Here is a 23,842-nt window from a genome sequence, read left to right on the forward strand (position 1 = left end):
ATTGCTAACTCTCCTGGCAATAAGCCCCCTCACCTGCTTACCCAATAGTGCTGTTTTTTCCTTGCTTGCCTTTTACACCCTAGTTACGCTTAAATTTGTGCCTTGAAATTCTGTCAACAATCTGCATGCATTGAAGACTGTTTATCCTAACATGTTTCTTCCATAGTGTCGTTGATCAGGAACCTGCCATAGTCTGCTGGTAACAAAGCTTAATCGACTTGGAACCACATGATTCTGAGTTAACTGAAAAACTAAGACTAAAGATAAAACACATTAATAAATTCTGAAGTTATCAAATGTTGCAAAACTAAAAGTATAGTTTTACAGAATAATTTTGCTTCACATAGGTGTGCAACAACATTACTGTATGAAAAAAATTAAATTATATTGTTGGTAAGAGCCAAGCCCAAGTAGCTTCAAATGCATTGAAGTGTATTAGGTCCGTTTGATGTCATGCTTTCACATATAATATCCCTGAAAAGTTGTGTAGCAATAGGGAGAAACATATTTGACTTCTGCTAATGAGTTTGGTATGCTTAAAACATTAAGCTTGTTAGATAAGCTCAAAACCAAACTGAATTTGCCATCCACTCTACTTTGGAAAATAAATCAGAAATAGCTTTCACAAAGTTTTAATAGGTAAATTATATTAAGCCAAAGCTGTCACTTAAATTCAAATCCCTATTTCTGAGTATGATGCATGATTTAAAGGTATTACAATTAATGAAAAATATAAACAAATGTTAACACCTTCATACAGCATTAATTAAAAAAAAAGCAAAAAGCAGTGGAAACCTGAGTAAAAAGAAGCCAGGAAGCAGCTGAAAAAGAGACCGGTTCACTGTGAGAAATGTAAACCTCTCAGACAGTGCTACGGCCCCGAATCCAACAGCTCAGGAACAAGGCCAATTATTGCAAAATAATAAATGTATATGGTGAAGCTACAAACTTTTCAAGTTATAAGAATAACAGCAGCTACACAGAAAAGAGCTAGGGCTTTGTAAACCTGTCTTTGCTATAATTACTACCTGCAGAAAAAGTTTCTTTATGGTATACCAAACTCCTTATATGCAGTATACTTTACAGTATTCAAAGTATACATTTTATGATAAAGGTTTAAAGTAATAAATCTCTATTAGTGCAACTGGTAAGTAATACAATCTTTTGAAACAGTTGCTTTCATTGCCTCCAGTTATTGACAGTTGGTTGCCAAGCTATTAGAAACCAATTCTCTAATATTCTATCTTTCTGCACTAGAAATGACTAATATGAGACACAAAGAATCATGGAGTTGTAGAGTACACACACGCTTCAATAGACAATATAGTAACACTTCCATACTTTGCAAATGAGTCCAGCTGAAGTTCAGCGCCTTTAAGTGATATGCCTAACACCAGTTAAAAATGACTAAGGGCCATCAGGATTCTGATTTTATTTTGTTGTTCTTTCCCATTACACAATCCATTGTCCAGAAAGTCTTATGTATGTAACCAGGGATGTTTTTTCTGTTTCTGTTGTTTGGGGTTTACTCAACCTTGTTTTGAATGAACAGTTCAGCAGTTTTACATTCATAACAAAAGACTAGTACATTTATTTCACCAGCAATAATGTTAGTCCTGATTTTAGTTGTGGTCCACTGGCACACATGGATAAACAACCTAGAGCATTTTATCCTTGAGATATTTCCCCAACCTCCTCCCTACCCACCGAAGGAAAAATAATGAAAGATTCTGTATTTCTACTGCCCATATCCTATCTGGTCTAAAAACATACTGTGCTGTCGGGTTTGTTAATTTAGGGCAAAATTTCTTTAAGTTCAAATATAAACATTTAAACATTATTTGTGCCACAGTGAAAAAAAAATCATTCCAAGTCTACTAGTGTTTTCATTATTTGGTTGAATAATTAGTTTCACTCTTGTATGTAATAATAAAAAAAATTGCTTCTTGACACTTTGTAGGGTAAGCATTGTTTGACAAGATATAAAAATAGATGTAAAAAATTATTTCTCATTTTTAATCAGATTGGGATAGTAGAATATAGAGACAGGTAAGAAAATAAAAACCAAAAGGAAACCCAGAAGTAAGTTTCCATATAAAAATGTAAACTATGAGCTAGCAATTGCTATATATCTGTAAAAAAAAACTCAAAAACAATGAGCTAGCTTGTTAATTTCCCAGTACATTTTACTTTTCTACACTAGAGCACAAACAAACATAAATGCACACTTTTCTGTTAAGTTGTTTTTTTTGAGATGGAGTCTCACTCTGTTGCCCAGGCTAGAGTGCAGTGGTGCAACCTAGGCTCACTGGAACCTCTGCCTCCCAGGTTCAAGTGATTCTTCTGCCTCAGCTTCCTGAGTACCTGGGATTACAGGCGTGCGCCACCATGTCTGGCTAAGTTTTTTGTATTTTTTAAGTACAGACAGGGTTTTACCATGTTGGCCAGGCTGGTCTCAAACTCCTGACCTCAGGTGACCCACCCAAAGTGTTGGGATTACAGGTGTGAGCCACCACGCCTGCCCTTTCTTTAGTTTTGACATAAAAATTAACAATGAGCTAACTATAAAAAAGTCTTTAGATTATAACTTTTAAAAAACAGTTCAAATTCCCATTAATTCTACGAAAAGGTTCAATGCAATTACCAATACAATAGTTGGCACTGGCACTGCTGAACTTATCTTTAAAGGGAAATTTTTATGATACTTATTGGCATAACAAAATTCCTTCTTCTTTCAGATAAGAATGCTTTGAAGACTTATTCCTCTTTTATTCTTCAAACTGAATGAGAGTCAACTAACTTAAGCTGCAAGTTAAGAGGATACTATAAAAATAGCCGAAAAGACAAGTCTAGTTTTAACAAACTGTTATATTATGACTGACTCTTAAGAGTCAAACACAATGTCAAACATTTTTCAAAGACATGATTCTCTTTTTTGTGCCTGCAGCACTATCCAGATGCAATCTGATTTATTGTTTCCTCCTTCTCATTGTAACTAACATCAGAGAAAACCTCACAATTAAAAATATCACCAATGATAAACACATGCTATCTGTCACACAGATGTTTTGGCCCCCAATCAGGCATACTTAGTTGTATTCTATTAAGTGTGATTATTATTTTTTTTGCAGAGAGGCATTTGTACTAGCACACCAGTCCCAACCTGTGACTGAAAGTGATTTTGTAGGCAGTTTGACAATGGAGAAGAAAAATTTTGCCACGTTGAAGAACAAAACTAGTAAGCTAACTCAAATACAGAACAAAGGATTTTTGCTTGCCTTATTAATAGAGTGTACTAATGAATTAAGTTAATTAGTCACACACAAGGGAATTTAAATGAGTAGCATGAAGGTACGTTTCTTTATTATCATGACATCAGCTATAGTCTGTGTTATAATTCTGGGAGAAAAACGTCAAGAAAAAACAGTATGAAAATTCAGTTACTTAAGGTCCAGAAAAATTCAGAAAATTGTTTCTGAATAAAACACCAATGTATATAAGCTAATGAGCAGTGCCGCAACCAATGTTCACACGGATACAGAACAACTTTTGATACCTTTTGAAATTAGATCATATACTAGTTTACAATATTTGACATGGGCTGTATTTTTAATTTAAGGTAACTTGCAACTAAAATTCTAACTTGGCTAAAATGACCAATGTTTGTATTCAACATTCTTTGGAAGAACATTTGTCAAACGTACAATACAAAGCTAGCAATATACTAAAAAAGGGAGAACCTGCAAACTAACCACAAGACAACACCTAAGAGTAACAGATTAAGGACCTGGAAGTTATCCTACATGGCTATGCTAAGCATGATCTATGTCTAGCAAAGGAAGTTTGGGAGTCACAATGATCACTGAAGACTGCAACAATAAAGAGAAGTATGGCTACTACTCAGATGGGCCAGTGCAGAGATGCTTCTCCTAAACTGGTAGTAACCATGAAGAGTTTCACACAATATCAAGAGCAGTAAACAGCCTCAGTGGAGGTGGAGGTTATGGGTTTCTCAGTGAGTCACACTCACATAGTCTGGGAGCCTCCAATAGTAAAAAACAGTTAAGAAAGCTCTAAAGAAACCAATGATAAAATTCTACTTCAACTCCTAGAGTTATGAAAGGCTGAATAAATACCTTATTAAACATCTGGGACAGAAGTACACATCTAGGTGAGAAGCATATAGAGAAATGAGTTCATTAAAAATCAGTAAGATAGTTTTATACACTGAGATCACAATTGTTTTCACTGAATGCTTGAAGAAAATCTGCAAAGTGCTAAAACAAAAACAATGCTGAGTTTTAATAAATTTCATTTAAGTGGACTTAGATTGTATTTGGTTTAAAAATACTTTCACTATCAATCAACAAACTGAAAAGCAAAACAGAGAAAATATGCTAAGAACATCACTTCTTTTAAAGGCATGCCTACTAAAACATCAAAATATCATCCCTAGGCTAGAGTTCTCAATCCCTGTTAGGTGGTTTTGATCTTTGCTTCTGGTTAGCCCTTCATAAGTCATCTTGCCTTGCCTCTCTTTTGCTGTTACCATAGGTGATTTATCAGGCTGCAAAGAGAGCTTCAATTTCAATGGCAGTGAGGGATGGCAGCCACTTAACACACTGCTTAGGATATTCCAAGTACAGCTCCCAACCCTTTAGCCTATAGACCTGACAGAGTATTATTTTCCAGAGGATGGTAAGATTTGCTCACTCTTTTAATCTCACTGGTTTGCAAACTCATAGGCATGAACATATTCGAGATTCTGAGAGACTGATTAGGTACTATCTCAAGAGCAATACTGAAATAGAAATAAGATGGAAAAAAGCAAACGCACAGCTCAGAAGTTATGACATAAGAAACACGACTCACCTGTCTGCTGTGCAGGTTGTGGCAGTGGTTGGTTTAGATGTGAATTGTAATGAACAGAAGGGACTGGGCGATACTGAGGTTGACTGGAGTGATAGTGCCCTGGAGCACAATAACAGGCTGGCATCTAGGATCATTAATATTGAGGGAAAAAAATCAGTTTTACTTGGATTACATATGTTTTTCTGTGAGGAACATCAGAATTTAATGAGTAATAATTCTTTCTAGCACTAATCATGAAAACCGATTTTTCTTATATTTAACTGAAAAATTAAAAAACTTCAAACATATAGTATGCATAAAAATATATGTATCACCAATCATATTTAGATTTTAATTTTTTTTGCCATATTTGCTTCAGATGTCTCTCTTACAAAACCAAACAACACCGAATTAGCTAAAGACTCACCCTATTTCCTTTACTCTAACTTCTGTAGAAGCCATTATTCTGTAGTTGGTGATTTTACTATATAGTATATATTTACTATATATCTATTATCCATACATGTATTGATTATTTTATTTATTTTTGAGGTGGAGTCTCGTTCTGTCGCCCAGGATGGAGTGTAGTGCCACCATCTTGGCTCACTGAAACCTCGCCTCCTGGGTTCAAGTGATTCTTCTGCCTCAGCCTCCCGAGTAGCTGGGATTATAGGTGTGTGCCACCATGCCAGGCTAACTTTTGTATTTTCAGTAGAGGTGGGGTTCACCATGTTGGCCAGGATAGTCTCGAACTCCTGACTTCAAGTGATCCACCCACCTCAGCCTCCCAAAGTGCTGGGATTACAGGCATGAGCCACTGCACCCGGCTGAGTATTTTAAAAATCCAAATGTCCAAAATCTGAAATATTCCAAAATCTTTAATTTTCTGAGTACCAACATGATGTCATGTTTGAGTACCAAGCATCATGTCATGTTAGTACTCAAAAAGAAACTCCACACCTGACCTCATGTGACAGGTTACAGTCAAAACTTTATGTCATGCATGAAATTATTTAATATACTGCTTATATTACCTTAAGGCTATGTGTGTAAGATATATATAAAACACAGGTGAACTTGGTTTTAGACCTTGGGCCCTATCCCAAGATATCTCATTCCATATATGCAAATAATAATTTAAAAAAAAATCTGAAACTTCTGGTCCCAGGGTTTTGAAATAAGGGAAACTCAACTACATGTAACTTCATGAAATTTATTTTGCAATTCATATTGTTTTTGAGACATCTTTCTTTATTGAAACATATACAGCTAGCTCATTCAATTTAACTGCTGAATAACATTCATTGTATAAACTATTTTATCCATTCCCATATTAATGCACAGTTATACTGGTTCTATTCTTTAATTTTGCTCATATATTCATGCATCAAAAAGTGACATTTTGGTCAACGATAGATTGTATTTATAAGGGTGGCCCCCTAAGATTATAAAGGAGCTGAAAAATTCCTATCGCCCAGTGACATCATAGCACAATACATCACTCAGGTTTCTGTAGTCCTACTGTGCTAGCAGTTGTTTAAAAGTATAGCAGACAGTATATAAGACTTGATAATGATAATAAATAACTATGTTATTGGTATATGTATTTATTATATTTTCAATTATTCTGCTAGAATATAGTCCTTCTGGGCTGGGTGTGGTGGGTCATGCCTGTAATCCCAGCACTTTGGAAAGCTGAGGCAGGAGGATCACTTGAGCCCAGGAGTTCAAGAACAGGCTGGACCACATAGTGAGACCCTATCACTACTGAAAATTAAAAAATTAGCTGGGTGGTGGCGGGAGTGCCTGTAGTCCCAGCTACTTGGGGGCTGAGGTGGGGGGAATCACTTGAACCCAGGAGGTCACAGCTGCAGTGAGCAGTGATTGCTTCACTGCACTCTCTAACCTGAGTGATAGAGGTGAGACCCTGTCTTAAAAAAAAAAAAAAAAAAAAAAAAAACCGCAGTCCTCTACTTATTAAAAACAAAAAGTTAACTATAAAACTGATTCAGGACCAGGCGAAGTGGCTCACACCTGTAATCCTAATTCACACCTGGCCCGTGGTTTTTGTTTTTGTTTTAAAGAACATCAAAAGAATTGATAAAGTATCTAGATAAACTAATAAAGAAAAAAAGAGAGACCTAAAATTACCAATATCAAGACATAAAAAGGGGATACCACTAAGATCCTACATATATTAAAAGCACAAGGGATATTAAGAACAATTTTACAACAAAAATGTGCAACATGAAATGGACACAAACTATAAAATTTAGTCTAAAGAGAAACAGAGAACTGGAATTGTTCTATATCTACTAATAAATAAAATTTGTAATTTAAAAACCTTCCCTGCAAAAAATCTCCAGCTACAGATGAATTCATTGGTGAATTCTGGCAAACATGTAAGAAGAAATAACATCAATCCTACACAAACACCTTCAGAAAGTAAAGGAGGAGGGAACAACACCCAACTCATTTTGAGGCTACTACCACCCAGATATTACAACCAAAAATATTACAAGCAAACTGCAGACCAGTATCTTTCATGGATATAGATGCAAAAATGTTTAACAAATATTAGCAAACTGAATCCCACAATATATAAGAAGGATGCTACATCATAACCAAGTGGAGTCTGTTTCAGAAATTAAAAGCTAGTTAAACATTCAAAAGTTTCACCATGTTGCCCAGGCTGGTCTCCAACTCCTGGGCTCAAGCCCAGTCTTTTGAGTCTGCTTCAGCCTCACAAAGTGCTGGGATTACAGTGTGAGCGACTGTGCCAAGCCTTACCATTTTATTTTTCAGTGCATTTACACTTTATTGTGTTTCCCTTAGGTTAGTTTTTTAAAAATCCACACCTCTCAGTCAGGAAGAAAAACCCCTCAAAGCTCACATAATTTACCAACCAACTAGAGCATTTACCTGTCATATGGTTGCTTAGCATGTACTTAGGTGGGGGAAAGATGACTATATGCTTTGTTTACAGACTCTCACAAATTCTCTTCATGAGAATTTAAAAATAAGTTATTTGAAGCTAAAACTGATCTTATGAGAGGTTTCCACAAGAAAGAAAAGATTAAAAAGCAGTATACCTGTGGTGATGGCTGCTGAATATATCCCTGCTGCTGGAGCACAGGCTGGCTGACAGGATGACCAGAGGCAGAATACCCAGCAGTAGGGACTGGCTGCCCAGGTGGTAGGGGAGGAGGAGGTGGTGGTGGTGGTGGTGGTGGTGGAGGAGGATGTGGTGGAGGGGCTGCTGTCATGATATAACCAGACTGCTGTGGAGATTGAAGAACCACAGTGGACTGGAACATGGTGGCATGAGGGTCAGAACCATCAGCAGATGGCTGGCGAGCAAGACTCATGTGGCTAAACTGAGACCCAAGGTTATCCTGCTAAAAAAAGAACAAGTCAAAAATTAGTAAGCCTTCTACACATAGGCCAAACTTATCAAAGAAAAATACTTTCTATTTTTAAATAAGGTGCAGTAGTACACATTATGAAAATTATATATATCTACCAAAGAAATCATGTAATAGAGTGAAGCTTCAAGAAAATGACAACTCTATTGCTGAATATTACAATGCTGTCATTATAAATTATTTAAAAAATATATCTAATGGGGATGTACAGCATGCAGAAAACAGTAGGGTACCACATTTCACATTAAAAAATGAAAAGACATTTATTTAAATGAAGATGAAAGGAACATTAGAATGTAGAAGTGAAATTGGCCATGTTCATATTATACAATTAATATTTTCTGAAAGGACTTCAAAGACCAAGCAATGAGCAAGGTACTAATTAGTATTTGCTTTAAACTATATCCTTTCTTCCTGGAAGGCAAAATTCAAATTTTATGCATTTTTGTATCCCTAACCATCAAAATTACTTGCAGAAATTAAATACATAAAATTCAACTACACAGTCCTTTCTCTAATCTCTCAAAAATAATTTGGTCATACATTCCATTCTTCCCTTGTGTTGTTTTTCAGTCTGTTCCTAAAGTCATATATTTGACAAATGTAATTCAAATGACAGTTTCCTATGCTTTTGCTAAATGGTGCCCTACCAAGACAAGGGTTATGATTTATGTGCTATCTGATAAATATTTCTCTAAGTCAACAGCATAAGGATCAGCTCTTATTGTTCCAGAAAAATATCACTGAAATGATGATATGGGGTTAAAATGCTCCCTATTCCCAAGAAACCACAGACTGGCAACAGAATATACTACATTTTGATAAGAGGTCAACACTGAAAAAAATGTCTTACAAAACTATGGCAATTGAGTCATCAGATCAAAGTTGACATGTCTGCAGTTTCTAGATCTGCTGGATTTTGCAAAGTAAATTAAGGCTATGGAGAAGATAAATGACCAAAAGGAGACGCCTGATTTAATGACTGGAAATATATGGTTTCTCTCTTCCCAAACTGTCACTCTGACATACTCTAGCACTATCAGCCTAATTCAGGGAATGGTTTCAAAAGGAAAAAATGTACCTATGGACTGTAATTTCAATGTTATATGATCAAATATTGTTAACACAAGTACTGTAATTAACACAACACACTCTCAGACTCATCTTGGATAAAAGTCATTTTCTTATTGCAATAAAAATTGGGGCATATTTTGGATTAAAGAAAGTACCATTACAATCAAATATTAAATATCTAGAAATCTTCTTAGAAAATATACTTAAATGTCTTCTGTAGCTGTAAGCTACAAATCACCCTAAGAACTGGTACTGACTACTGGACCTACAGCACTGGGGAGAAAATAGAATGTCTAAACCCAGACGAAAGCTGCCATCCCAGGACAGCACAGATCCTGCACTGACCTCAATGAGAAAGTTGTTGAAACATCTTAGGACTAGAATAATCAATCTGAAAATTCTTTCATTATGAAAAAGTAGGAAAAGGTTAGAGTTTAAATAATTACCATAATAAGCCACTATAACCAATATTTTATGACACAGAATAAATTATTTCTAGTATGAACCAGAAATACTTTTTTAGTATACATATGTATACCTGACTCAAAAAAATCACAAAAGATCCTATTACATTAATGACATTCTTGCACATTCATCACACATCCACCCACAGAAACAATGCAGGAGGTGAATAGAGATATAGTACCACGGAGTATTGCTGGGTGGGTGAGACTGGCAGGAGCGGGGATGGGTAAGGGGCTGTAGAGTACTGAACAGGCTGTGAAGAGGACTGCAGAGGACGAACAGGCTAAAGAATAACAGGTTGGCAAACAATGTTAATGTCAGAATAAAATGTTAGAAGAACTGCATAAAATGGAAATTTACACTTTTTGGCAATAGCTTTAACTACATTTATAAAGTCATTTAAAATACAACAACATAGAAAACAACAAAAACAATACAAAGTGAAGAAACTCTAATATAGTAAAACTTTCAAAAACATATGTATGCCTTAATTTATTACATAATTAGGAGGATAATTTTTTGCAATAAAAATATTTCTTTACTATAGATTAATGGGAACAGGTGATTTAGGCATTTTGAATCCTATTATTTAACCAAGACCTCTGGGTTAAGTCTGTAAAAGCAAAACTACTTCTCATTATTTCTTGGTTTTATGAAAGGGCTGCCCTATTTAGTGGTATAACACTAAATTAAAAAAAAACTTCATTCTTATCAGACAGTAATAACTTACACAACAACTATTCCAATTACCTTACTGATAAGGCATTTAAGCAGTGTTTTAGGACCAAAGTCTCTAACTTTTAGCAATTTTATAAGAAAAGTTCACTGGGTAAAAAAATATAGTGGGAACCATTAAGAATCAAAGCCTAAGGAACAATGCACATATACATACAGACATGCGTACACACACACACACAATCACATCTCTTTAATATAAGGAAGATAAACACTTTCTTTGTAATTAAACACATTTCTGTTAAGATAGTACATGTTAGGAGCTAAGAAACCAGTTACCTGAAACCTTTAGCCATTAATGAAACACTCTGAGTTTCAGGAAAAAACAGTTTTATGTTTCCCAAGGGTACTCAAAAACGTGGTTTTTTTTTGTTTTTTTTTAAAGTTGTAATCACTTTTCAATTTTGGGAATACAGTTAGTTGGTCATCCACAAACTAAAACTGGCATCTGATTTAATTTTCTCACATATATATTTTTTATTACAAAAAAGGTAATATACATATTGGCTTAAAGACTATAGCAATCCACTTTATAGATGGCAATCAGACTACGGTAAATTAAAAGACTTGTAGACAGCCACATAAACAAGTAGATGAGAAACCCAGGGAATCTTATTTGATAAAAACTCTTAGTTGAAATGTATATTCATGCATCTCTCTCTGAATAATATCTCTGAATACTTTAAAAATGTTAAACTAACGGAATTAAGATTGTTCAGGGAATAATTTAAATAGAGAACTTCTATGTCAACTAAGATAGACCTTGTTTGTCTATGACATCATAGATAAATAGATAATGATTTGAGTGGCACTTTTACCACAAAATCAACACAATGGTTTCTAAAAAGCAATGGCTTAGACTAGCTTAAAATAAAGCAAAAAAATCTATAATTAAAGCGGTAAAAATTTTTCAGTAAAAGCTGAAAGATCTACAGCCTCTGGTCCCTCACAAAACCCATGGCTAGAAATAAGTGAGCTTCCTAATGAATAACAGCACATATACTACATGAGGTGTAACAGCTTTAGAACTTTCAAGAACAGGCTACTTGATGTGTTACTAAGTTAGATAACCATTAAGACATAATTTTCAGACGACTTGACCTCCCATGTCAGTGTCAGATGAAACAAAAGTTTTAGTCAGCTGGGAGAGTAAGGAAAGTACTGTGAACACCAATGGTATAAATTAATGTTTGAGTTTCAGAGAGTAATAGAAAAACTGTGAGCTAGAAGACTGACTGATCAAAGTGAAATTCTGACACCATTTAGAGAAGAAAAAGCCTTAGCACTTCCTTTTCCTACTTGAATTGCAATTGGCTTCAAAACAACATTCACCTAAACTGGTTTTATCTTATATCCAAGAAAAGTGGCCCTTCTGAAGGCTTTGGAAATCACAGCATTATTTTGTTTGGTTATTTAAAATCTCATTGATAAATTATTTCAGATTGTGCAAAAGATATTTATTGAGAATCATTTGTTCTTGAGTCTCTGTTTCTGGATCTGATGATGAATTACCTGAAACACTTGGAGTAATGCTAGAAAAATAAGTTATGAAATTTGATGAATACCCCAAGAATTCAAATTATAGCTCATTAAAGCCTCTGTTTTTAAACTAGGTGGCCTACATCTTCATTTAGAACTGTCTCTTATAACTAAATCAAAGTTCTAAGAGATAACAATCTGAAATATATAATCACAGATAAATCCTAGAGTTTTTAAAAGTTGCCAGATTAACATTATTCCCACTGAAATTTAAATAAAAATGAAACCAAATGAAAATCAGTGCTTTAAAGCTCCTGGTGAAATACATGGTACTGCAAAGACAACTACATGACAGCATAATAAAGAGGAAACTCTTTGGGACCAAGGTGACTAAAGCCAAGACAGAGAAAGCCAGGGAAGTTTTATGTAAGCTTAGTGTATGTAACCAAATGGGTTTAGGAAGGGAATATGGGAGTCTGTGGAAATAGTTTTAGGCAATCTATTCTACATACATGAACTGATTTGTATGGTCTTAGAAGTGTATCTAAAACCTACAAGTTCTTCTTTTAAAAAAAACTGCCTTGCCCAGTTATTAGGAGTCTTAATTGCCAGAAGTACAATTATTTTAATGACTTTCACAACATTAAATAATGTAATTAAACTCATGTTCTTCAACCCTGCAGTATCATTTGTGAGCAAAATTAATAAAATTTCTCCAGTTCAAGTTTATAATCATCCTTTTTATTTTTTTTTAAGGGACACTCATTTACTTTTTTTTTTTTTTTTTGAGACAGAGTCTTGCTCTGTCACCCAGGCTGGAGTGCAGTGGCCAGAGCTCAGCTCACTGCAATTTCCCAGGTTCAAGTGATTCTCCTGCCTCAGCCTCCCAAGTAGCTGGGACTACAGGCACACACCACCATGCCCGACTAATTTTTGTATTTTTAGTAGAGGCGGGGGTTTCACCATTTTGGACAGGCTGGCCTTGAACTCCTGATCTTATGATCTGCCTACCTCGGCCTCCCAAAGTGCTGGGATGACAGGTGTGAGCCACCCTGCCCAGCCCATCATACTTCTTTCATACAAAATTACTCTGCATGTTTTCACCAATGGAATATTTACAGTCTTGCAGGGAAAAAGACGTCTAACTACATAAACTTTGATATGTTAAACAACCTTTAAAAGTTAGGATAAAAATAAGGGTTCATACTGGTATAATCAAGTTCCCCAAAAATGGACAAAATACATCTTTAGGGGAAAAAGACTGATTGTGGAAATGAATGTGTAAATTCTAAATATTTTTACAAACTCAAAATATTATTTAGAGTACTTTTGGGATTTCTAACTCAGAACTGCTTTATCTTTCATAGGGTAGGCAGAATGGATGAAGAGTACCTTGTAGAGCCTGGGCAGCCTCTCTCAGTTTCTTCTAACTGCTTAATCTGCGGAATCTTAAAATAACTCACTTTGCTAACTGGGCCAATGAACAATCTCAGTTTCATTTTTATTCCTCCTGTTGTCCATTTCTTGCTGTTGTGAAATAGCGATAATACTCACCAGACAGTCTCATAAGATTAAAACAATTTCCTTCTTTCCAATATATTTTCAGTATCTATCAGTGGAAAAGCCCTTGAAGTTATCTCTCTCTTCCTATGAGTAGTGAGTGGAATATCACCGGTGGCAGAAAATTAAAGTTCTAAGAGATACTTGAATTTAGTCCCAAATATGTAAAGGCATGTCAACTTAGCATTACGTAATCGTGGATATGTGCACCTGTGAGAAAATGTGATTAGCTGCTGGTTGTTGAGGTGGGGGTGGCAGAGGTGGCTGTGGAGGTCCAGGCACTTGGGGTCTAACTGGTTGTTGAGTCATAGGAGGATTATACACAACTGGACTCCCATCTGGGTTTATGAAGGGCTGACCTGAAAAATTTAAAAAGAAGGAAAAAAAAAACTTAGAATACAGATAGAAAATAGGTGCTTCTACTAAAAATTTACAAAGCATGTCCAAAATCCCTTAACCACAATTACAAAAAATCTAATATTTTGAAAACCAAAATATTTCCTTAGCTTGGGAAATAGCCTGATCCGACATGAGGCTATTAAAAGTCTTTATTTTTCTCACTTAGAGTAAATATTCAAATATTTTACTGCATTTCTTATTATGAGGTACTGCCCCCAGACCTCTAGTGAGCTTAATTTATCAATTAATTATTATTATTATTTTAGATGGAGTCTTGCTCTGTTGTCCAGGCTGGAGTGCAGTGGCGTGATCTGACCTCACCACAACCTCTGCCTCCTGGGTTCAAACAATTGTCCTGTCTCAGCTTCCCGAGTAGCTAAGATTATGGGCATGTGACACCACACCTGGCTAATTTTTGTATTTTTAGTAGATGGGGTTTCACCATGTTGGCCAGGCTGGTCTTGAATTCCTGATCTCAGGTGATCTGCCCACCATGGCCTCCCAAGGTAATCCCAGCTTTATTTTATAATATGTAGTATTTTCTGAAAACTGAATTATGAAACACATTTAGCCTAAGAAATTCAGTTATAGGATTGGGGTCCTATAAGGCTATATTTCAGTTCAAAGAGAAAATGTTTGACTTCAGGATACTGGAAAGTTATTCATTAGTTTTTATTAGGAGGTAGGAAATATTTAATTTTTAGGCCACATTACATGTATTTCACTAACAAAATTAGAACTAGATGAAAACTAAAAAGATTAACAGCTTCATGCTTCATATTGTAAACTTGATGGTACTGTCCTTATTTTATCACCTCTTTTTGTTTTTTTGAGACAGAGTCTCGCTTTGTTGCCCAGGCTGGAGTGCAGTGGGGCGATCTTAGCTCACTGCAACCTCAGCCTCCCCCAGATTCAAGCAATTCTCCTGCTTCAGTTTCCCAAGTGGCTGGGATTACAGGCACCTGCCACCATGCCCAGCTAATTTTTATATTTTTAGTAGAGATGGGGTTTCACCATGTTGGTCAGGCTGGTCTTGAACTCATGACCTCATGTGATCCACTTGCCTTGGTCTCCTAAAGTGCTCGGATTATAGGTGTGAACCACTGTGCCTGGCTTCTCTACACATATATTCTAAACAACTTTTTCTTATTACAAAAAGTAACATTTTTAGTCTAAGAAAATAACAGAGATTAAAAAAGAAATTCCCCACAATCTTTGTGTGTGTGATTTCCCTTTTATTTTAAGTTCAGGGGTATATGGGCAGGTGTGTTATACAGGTAAACTTGTGTTTATGGTAGTTTATTGTACAAATTATTTTGTCACCCATAGTTATTTTTTCTGATTCTCTCCTTCTTCCCACCCTCCCCTCTCTGATAAGTCCCAATATGTGTCCATGTGTTCTCAGCATTTAGCTACCACTTATAAGTGAGAACATGTGGTATTTGGTTTTCCGTTCCTGCATTAGTTTGCTAAAAATAATGGCCTCCAGTTCCATCTGTGTTCCTGCAAAAGACATGATCTTGTTCTTTTTTATGGCTTCATAGTATTTTATGCTGTATATGTACCACATTTTCTTTTTCCAGTCTATCATTGATGGGCATTTAGGTTAATTCCATGTCTTTGCTATTGTGGAATTCCCCATAATCATACTAGTAACATTTTGGATACTGTCTTCCAGACATTTTTTCATTAAATAGATCAAAAGATTAGTATTTTTCTTCACTAAGATTGGATTGTTAAAAAAAGAATCAAGAAATGACTAGATGAAATTACCTGTTCAACAACTACGAGTGAGAAAATTACAGAGAAACAGAAAAATTTGATTGAAGAACAGTTTCTTAAATTGTCATTAAAAACATCCATTCTTCCATAGTAAATCTCTCTCCATTTTATTTTTTTTTAGGAAACTTATGATATAAAATAATATTTGGGACAGAAGACTATACTAGTCTATAGCTATCAAGCAGAAAAACTGCTCTAAAGTAAAATTATTTTCATCAATTAGCATACTGATAATTTGTGTGATAGTCATAGATAACTAAAAACAAGTTGTGCAGGGTATTTGTTGACTGTTAAATAATTTGGGAAAAAAAAACTGGTGAAGCAGATTTGGGTGAAAGTGGTCAAAAGTAATCTAAGGGTCGTCTGAAAAAAGTTACATGCATAGTAATACTGTTGTCAAAAACCAAAAAGATCACTTTTGGATTCATCTAAATTAATAGCACAATTCAATTTCAGGGCGATCAGTTTCTCACTTATCCCTTCCTAAGCAACTGAATCTTTCATGTTACCAAAACCATACAACTAATATGTTTTGAATGAAAAATAGGAAACAGTAAAATATTAAATCATCTTATATCTTGCTTCACAAAAACAGGAAAGTTAGTAACCTAATAACCTGAAGAATAAGAAGGTAATTATTATTTTTTTGTTTGTTTTTTAAATATTTTTTTGTTTTACTTAAGAAGGTAATTATTAAGCAAAAAGTGAATTTCTGAAAATCAGTTATTTATGCTAATTTAATTCTTATAAGAGAAACAAATGTTTGCATACTTTAACTTAAAAAGAGATGTGAACAAAACCTGAAAGTAGTGAGTCCCAAGCCATGATTTTCTCTACTGCACACAAAAGGAAAGGTCCAGGAACACTCAAGAGACCTGATACTTCCACCTGTATTGGCCTGTAAACTATTGCCATTATGATGAGACTACATCAGCTAAATCCATGAGATTTAAAGTTATCAAAAGATCAAGGAGCATTTTTATTACCTTGCCAAATGACTGGATTATGTTATCTTGAAGAGACCAAGACTTCTTGTGATATTTTAAAAGATCATATTTTTTTCTATATAAATCATTTTTACCAATTTACATAGTGAAATGTACTATAACTGCAGTTTATTCACCTCTCTGAGGTTCAGTTTCCTTATTTCTAAATGAGGATTTCACCTACCTATCAAGGTTATTATAACATATTTAAAGCACTAACAGAGCATATGGTACAAGTAAGTGCTCCAAAAACATAAATTACTGTTAGCTAATTGCAAAGGATATGTATTGTCAATATTAATACATAATGACTGGTCCCAACTTTTTTTTTTTTAAACCATTAAGATGTCCTTTAGCTTTTCCTCAGTAGAAAACAATCACCACATTCTGAAGGGCAATTACTTTTTTTCTCCACTCCATTATATAGTGAAAAAGAGCTGCTTATTTGGTCCTTCTTCATAAAATGCACCGATTTTCCCAAGTATAAAACTGTTATATCATCCCAAGAAATCACTGTTGGTTAAAATAACTGTTATATCAAACAAAGCTCTTTCGTAGGTAGTTGTCTCATTTCTAGGAAATAAATTTTTTAAAATTATAATCAGGCTATTATTCTGGCCTAGATGATGTCACAAGGGGACAAATGCTTTCCAATATAAATGTCTTTTAAACTTTCCTAGCAGAAGTGTTTTTGTTAAAGTTCTTGGAAAATGCTAAGTATTCATGAATAATAAAAAGCTGACTATACATATTCAGAAAATACATTTAATAAGTATCCTTAAATTTTCAGATAATTCCTGAAACACCTTTTTCTGGATACCAACCTGTTTGTGGGTTGATCAGAATACTGCCAGGTGGTATGCCTGCGGCTTCCAAGGGAAGCAAAAAGAAGCTAGTGCTAGGAGATGCGACTTGCCCATTTAGGCCACCATCAAAGGAAAGAGAACTATGAGTGCTGACAGTTGGATAGACGACAGGTGCGCCATGAGAAGACTGGCTGAGAGCTGTACCTGGAAGAGGCTGCTGGATGTGAGAAAGAGAGCCTGTAGATGACCCTACACTACCAGAAGACTCAGAACCTAGAAGAAGAGTAATGAAAAATATGGATTTTTTAAACCTCATATAAAAACACAGGTTTTAAAGACATAACAATAAAATTTACATTGCATAACATGCAGTTACTACATAAAAGCACTGGCTATTTTTAATTTACTGTCCACGTTTGCTTACCCTCCCTATAAGGAACAAGTTTAATACAGCAAACTGATTACTTAAGTTGTCAGAGAAATCACTGCAAAAGCATGCAACTTAAGCACGTTTATAACACCACCAGCCACAGACAGCCACAAAAAGCACATTACCCACATTCCCAAAAGGACAAAGTTATATACATTTTACCTGTTAGATTAATACCTAGAAATATACAGATTATACCTTTTCCCTAGGAAAAAGAATTTAGTACAGCAAAATACCCAAAACCTTTAATATCAGAAATGCCTTATCTATAAGAACACAGAAAGATTTAGTGTAAGAAATAACAGAAATGATAAATTCTGTATTAAGAGAAACAGTTGTCCAGTTTAATTGCAGAATCTCATTTCTCAGTTTACTATCATAGCATCTTCCCAAAATGAAATATCGACTTTGAGTATTTTATCTAATCAAGGGACAGAGATACCATGAATTACTGGTTTCAGCTTAAAATTTATTTCTTACTGAACTTAATACACTAATTTGATAACTGATTTTTAACTGCTTTCATCCCTGCAATTTATTCCATTTTCTATCACACGGGGACTGAAAATGTAATTGATTTTTAGCATAATGGCTAAAAAAGGTGGACAATGAGACAAAGAAAGAAAATGATATGGATCTTACTTATATAGTAATTAGGTTTTGAATAAGAGAATTGACTCTGGGATAGAGAATTAATTATTAATGAGTGAAACAACTATAATACACTATACAGACTGCCTTCTGAAGGATAGCTTCTATTTTAAGTTGTGCCAAAATAACTCTTCAAAAGAACTATCAATTTACCTTAGGAATTAAAAACAAAAAACATTTTTTTACCTATTAAAAGGATCAATTAGTATTTCTTTTCATCTCTGAAGAGAATATAGAATACATATAGTACACATTCTTAAAATGTTTTAATTTGGCAGTATGTCTACATAATTTTCTCATGACACGTAGTTTTTTCTGTTATGATTACTAAGTGGCCATTTTCCAAATAATGCATATTTGGTACATAAGCAGATTTCTTATACTGATAAAATTTACCTATTTTTAGCAATATCCTAACGTAGATACTATGATATTTTCAGTATGACCACATTGTACATTAAAAAGATGGCAACTGCAGGCTGGGCGCAGTGGTTCACGCCTGTAATCCTAGCATTTTGGGAGGCCAAGGCAGGTGGATCATGAGGTCAGGAGTTGAAGGCCAGCCTGGCCAACTTAGTGAAACTAAAAATAAAAAAAATTAGCTGGGCATGGTGGCAGACACCTGTAATCCCAGCTACTTGGGAGGCTGAAGCAAGAGAATCACTTGAACTGGGAAGTGGAGGTTACATTGAGCAGAGATTGTGCCACTGCATTCCAGCCTGGGCGACAGTGAGAGACTCCGTCTCAAAACAAAAAAAAACCAGATGGCAACTGCAATTCATAAGGCTTAATAATTTAAAGCATTGATTACAGCTTTTCAATTCAAATATGCCCTTCCATTCTTAGGTTTATAATACCTTATGTTTAGGCTTACTCAAATAGGTTAGAGAGAAATAGTCACTTTTCTTTTCTTTTTTTTTTTTTTTGACATGGAGTCTCGCTCTGTTGCCCAGGCTGGAGTACAGGTACGATCTTGGCTCACTGCAGCCTCTGCCTCCCGGTGTCAAGCGATTTTCCTGCCTCAGTCTCCCAAGTAGCTGGGACTACAGGCATGCGCCACCATGTCCAGCTGATTTTTAAATATTTTAAGTAGAGATGGGGTTTTGTCATGTTGGACAGGCTGGTCTTGAACTCCTGACCTCAGGTGATCTGCCCGCCTTGGGATCCCAAAGTGCTGGGATTACAGGCATAAGCCACAGTGCCAGGCCAGAGAAACAGCCATTTCCAACTTTCATGCTTATTTTGGGATAAAAATAAAGATCTAAAAGGGTCCTAAAAACACATGAGCTTATTTAGTATTGAAGCCAGTTAGTGAAAATGAAAAAAGGAAATGTCATGAGCCAATGTACTCTAAGGAAGCAGGCAGGAGAATGACATTATTGAACTTTCCAGTCACTTGTAATAGTTATTTATCTTGTTTTTTAAAATTCCTCAAAATCTCCTCAGCAATTCAATTCTTTTTTTAAATGGAAAATGAAGAACTTTATCATAAAAAATGCAATCAATAATTGATATTATTAGCTGAAAATGCAATCAGTGTTAAATAATCCTAGGTGAGAAACCATGCCTTCCACCAACTTCCAACTACAAATGAGTAATAAACAATTTCTAATGACCTATGGGCATTCAAACAAGAGATGACATTTCATTGAACCTACCTGACTATAAGTTTATATCACAATAGAGAGTAATTTTTATGTTAATTGATGTTTGTAAATCTGTCTCCAGGACAGAGAGTAAATTCTCATGTCATGAAACATATTACCCCTTAAGTACTTCGGAGGTGGTCAAGGTACTATTGGTAGTGATTTTATATTTTAGGATAATTAGAAGCCATATGATAAATAAGAAGCTAAGACAACATTAGGAAAACTAATGACTTGATTTCACAGTTCTATGTAGATATTTATACCTGTTTTTGAAAGCCTGCCTACGCTTTTGCTGCTTCCAGAACTATCACCTCTTGTCAGGACTGAGATTCCACTGAAGCTGCTGGCTTTGGTTACAGCAGGTTTCAGGTTTCGAAGAGAGCTGTCTGAATCTGTGCTGCTCCAGGGTCGTGGTTCCGAGTACTTCAACTCGTTCTCCGTGCTGCTTTGATGGCTATTTGTAGATCTCCCTGAAGCATCTTTATTAACTCTGTAATTTAGAAATAAAACTTTGAAAAGCTAATGCGAGGGAAAAAAAAGAATAAAAAAATGCTTTATTTTTTCAATACTGTATTAAAAACATGCTTCCAATACCTAAATATCTGGCGCCTCTGCTGGGTACTACTGGCATCCTCATCTTGGAGTCTGTTGGTATTTTAATAAGACATTTTAATTTTTATTAGCATCAGTCAGACAATTACCAAAACAGATGTTAAAAATTCCCTCACCTTTTGTCAATAATATAATTCTCTTGGGAACACAGGGACTAGAAAGAAAGAATAGATACAAAAAGTTGAGCTTTTGTCAAATATATAATGCCATCTGTAAACCAATGATGACAACAAAAATCATGAGTAGTAATATAAGTTCAAAATGGTGATAACGGTACACAAATAAATAATAATGGATTCTCTATTTTTCTGGTTTGGAGATCCTATGCTTACTTTTAACAAATATATCTATATATCCTGAAGCCATTCATTTGGTGGTTCAAATTAATTTGAAATTCAAATATTATCTTCCAAATAAGTGAACCCATTTTCATTATATATTCAAGGTATATATAGAATATGTATTCCACCTCATTCACTTAACAAATATTTGATCACCTGTGGTCTATCTATAGCTAGAGCAGTGAACCAAGTAGTTGTACTTTAATGGTGCAAGTCCTTCAGCACTGTTAACCTGGGTTAGGAATGACCATTTTTGTTTGTATGATTACAACAGTCTTCTAACTAGTTTTCCAGCTACTTTTTTTTCCCCTATTTTACATAACAGGAGCAATCTCTCCAAAATATCAATCTGATCGTAACTCTTCTCACCTGAATGGTTCCCTGATGTTTTAGCACAAGTATCAGCAAACTATAGTCAGACACTTGTTTCTGCAAATAAGGAGCACGGTCATGACCATTCGTTTATGTATTGTCTGCGGCTGCTTTCACATTTGAGTAGAAAAATAAGTCAGATTTGAGTAGTTGCAATGAAGACTATGTGGCTCAAAATGCCTAAAACAGCTATCACCTGACCTTTACAGAGAAAGTCTGCTGACCAAAAAAGAAAAAAGGCAAAAGTAAAACAAACAAACAAAAAAACCCCCCAAAAATGAAAAAACAACACCCAAAACCCTAGAAGTCCAACCACCATAAACCTTCAGGGCCAAATAATCTCATTTTTGAATATTTTTCCAGTCTAAACTTTCCTCACTTCCTACATCACTCAGGCCAGAATGTGGCTACTCTGAATCTTTTTGTTGAGACAGGGTCTCGCTCTGTCACCCAGGTTGGAGTGCAGCAGTGCCATCTTGGGTCACTGCAACCTCTACTTCTTGGGTATGGGAGATCCTCCTGTCTCAGTCTCCCAAGTAGCTGGAACTACAGATGCGTACCACCATACCTGACTAATCTTTTGTAGAGATGGGGTTTTGCCATGTCGCTCAGGCTGTTCTTGAACTCCTGAGCTCAAGTGTGCTCAGAGTGGTCCTGAACTCCTGAGCTCAAGTGATCCACCCACCTCGGCCTCCCACAGTGGTGAGATTACAGGTGTGAGCCACTGTGCCTGGCCTACTCTTAAATCTTTCCATTCCTAATGTGTGTCAAGTTCTCCCTTACCTCTGGGCCACTGTAAATACTGACTCTCTACTTGAAATTCTTCACTTCTGTAAGGTTTCTTCTTGGAAGCTAACTCTCCCATCCCTTCCCCAGTTCTGGTTTGTGGTGCTTACCTGGTGTGTCATCTATTATATCTTCATGTCTCTATATAAACTACACACCATGTTGTCACTACTTGACTATTTATCAAGGGTAGAGACCTCATCTATCTTATAAACTAGAGACGATATTTAGTATAGGCTTGGAGCTCAGCAGACCTGGTTGAAATCCCAACTCTGCCATTTTCTAGCTATGTGATCTCTATTTTACTTAGCCTCCTGGAATCTCAGATTCCTTATCTGTAAAGTAAAAACAATGATAGTATCTATCATATAGGGTTGTTTTGGGGATAAATTATTATAACTGTCTATGAATATGTTTTACATTGCCTAGGACAGCACTTATTACAGGTGCTCAATAAAATTTGTCAAATGAATGTTTTAAGTTCTTAACTTACAGTCTGGATTTTAATGTTATTTAATCTTTTTTTTTAAACACAGAGGGAACTTCTATCTTTAGCAGATTAACACACATTACAGGACAGATGCTTAACAGCTGTTGACAAAAAACCAACTGATTCTCTTCTGGCATATATGCATAAAACAATTAGCAATTTAGAAGGCCTATCTCGTATAATCACTTAAAAAGTAGAAAACAAATATTAACCTAAAAAAACCAATTAGCTTTATTTCAAAAGAAGAAATAAGTTGTTAAAGAAAGTCTACTAACAAGTAGCCTCCAGGGTATATGATTTTGTAGACAGTAGACCAATGCTCTATTAATAAAAATCTCAAGTCTGTCAGAAGTCTGGGGAAAAAAAAAATCACACAGACTATATACGGTGGCCAACATTCTTTGAATGACTCCTGTAGTCCACCTGCTTCCAACTTTTGTAAAATTTTACATAACTACTGCAATGTAGTATTTATAAACTATTGAATTAATAACACAAGCAAAACTGATCTCAATATTTCTAAAAGATGATCTTATAAGCAACAAATGTGATTAAAAATAAATGTGATCAATAGATGAAAGGGAGACTAAGACCCTACAATGCAATTAGAATATATTCTAACATGAAGATCTAAATATGTTAGTACATACGTCTTGGGAAAATATTCGGTCTCTAGCTCTCTGGTATTCTTCTTCTCTTTCTTCTATAGATTTGCTTCTTCTGTCATCTTTCAAACGTATTCTCATCTACAGAAAAGAGGATACTTTTTAGGAAAATGAACTACTGGTATATAATATGTCTTGCACCTATAAAAATTCTACAATTGTTCAAGATTACCTGATTATCATCTTTGTCAAAGCTAGAGTTATCTCTCTTGAGGATATAACGTTTTTGAAAGTCTTCACTTTTATCATCCTTAATATGTTCATTAAATTTCTGATCAGGTCTT

At 35.2% G+C, this 23,842-nt stretch overlaps 1 protein-coding gene across 13 annotated transcripts in view; it reads right to left on the reverse strand.

Annotated features, from left to right (window-relative positions):
- R3HDM1 (R3H domain containing 1) overlaps window positions 1–23,842 on the reverse strand; it is a 123,068-nt gene that overhangs the window by 60,142 nt on the left and 39,084 nt on the right. For 5 of the 13 annotated variants that reach the window (XM_012468464.2, XM_012468459.2, XM_012468457.2 and 2 more), the window contains 10 exons: window positions 23,731–23,839; window positions 23,544–23,639; window positions 21,021–21,058; window positions 20,887–20,937; window positions 20,556–20,782; window positions 17,581–17,835; window positions 13,800–13,948; window positions 9,997–10,098; window positions 7,944–8,249; window positions 4,873–4,996 (listed from right to left, as the gene is read on the reverse strand). In XM_012468464.2, coding sequence (XP_012323887.1) covers window positions 4,873–4,996; window positions 7,944–8,249; window positions 9,997–10,098; window positions 13,800–13,948; window positions 17,581–17,835; window positions 20,556–20,782; window positions 20,887–20,937; window positions 21,021–21,058; window positions 23,544–23,639; window positions 23,731–23,839 — 1,457 coding nt within the window. The remainder of the gene's footprint in view (window positions 1–4,872; window positions 4,997–7,943; window positions 8,250–9,996; window positions 10,099–13,799; window positions 13,949–17,580; window positions 17,836–20,555; window positions 20,783–20,886; window positions 20,938–21,020; window positions 21,059–23,543; window positions 23,640–23,730; window positions 23,840–23,842) is intronic. The other 8 variants (XM_012468470.2, XM_064382808.1, XM_012468466.2 and 5 more) reach the window with 6 other exon arrangements.

Source organism: Aotus nancymaae, unplaced genomic scaffold (genome assembly GCF_030222135.1).
Source record: "Aotus nancymaae isolate 86718 unplaced genomic scaffold, 86718_ANA_hifiasm-v0.15.2.pri h1tg000029l, whole genome shotgun sequence".
Lineage (NCBI taxonomy): Eukaryota > Metazoa > Chordata > Mammalia > Primates > Aotidae > Aotus > Aotus nancymaae.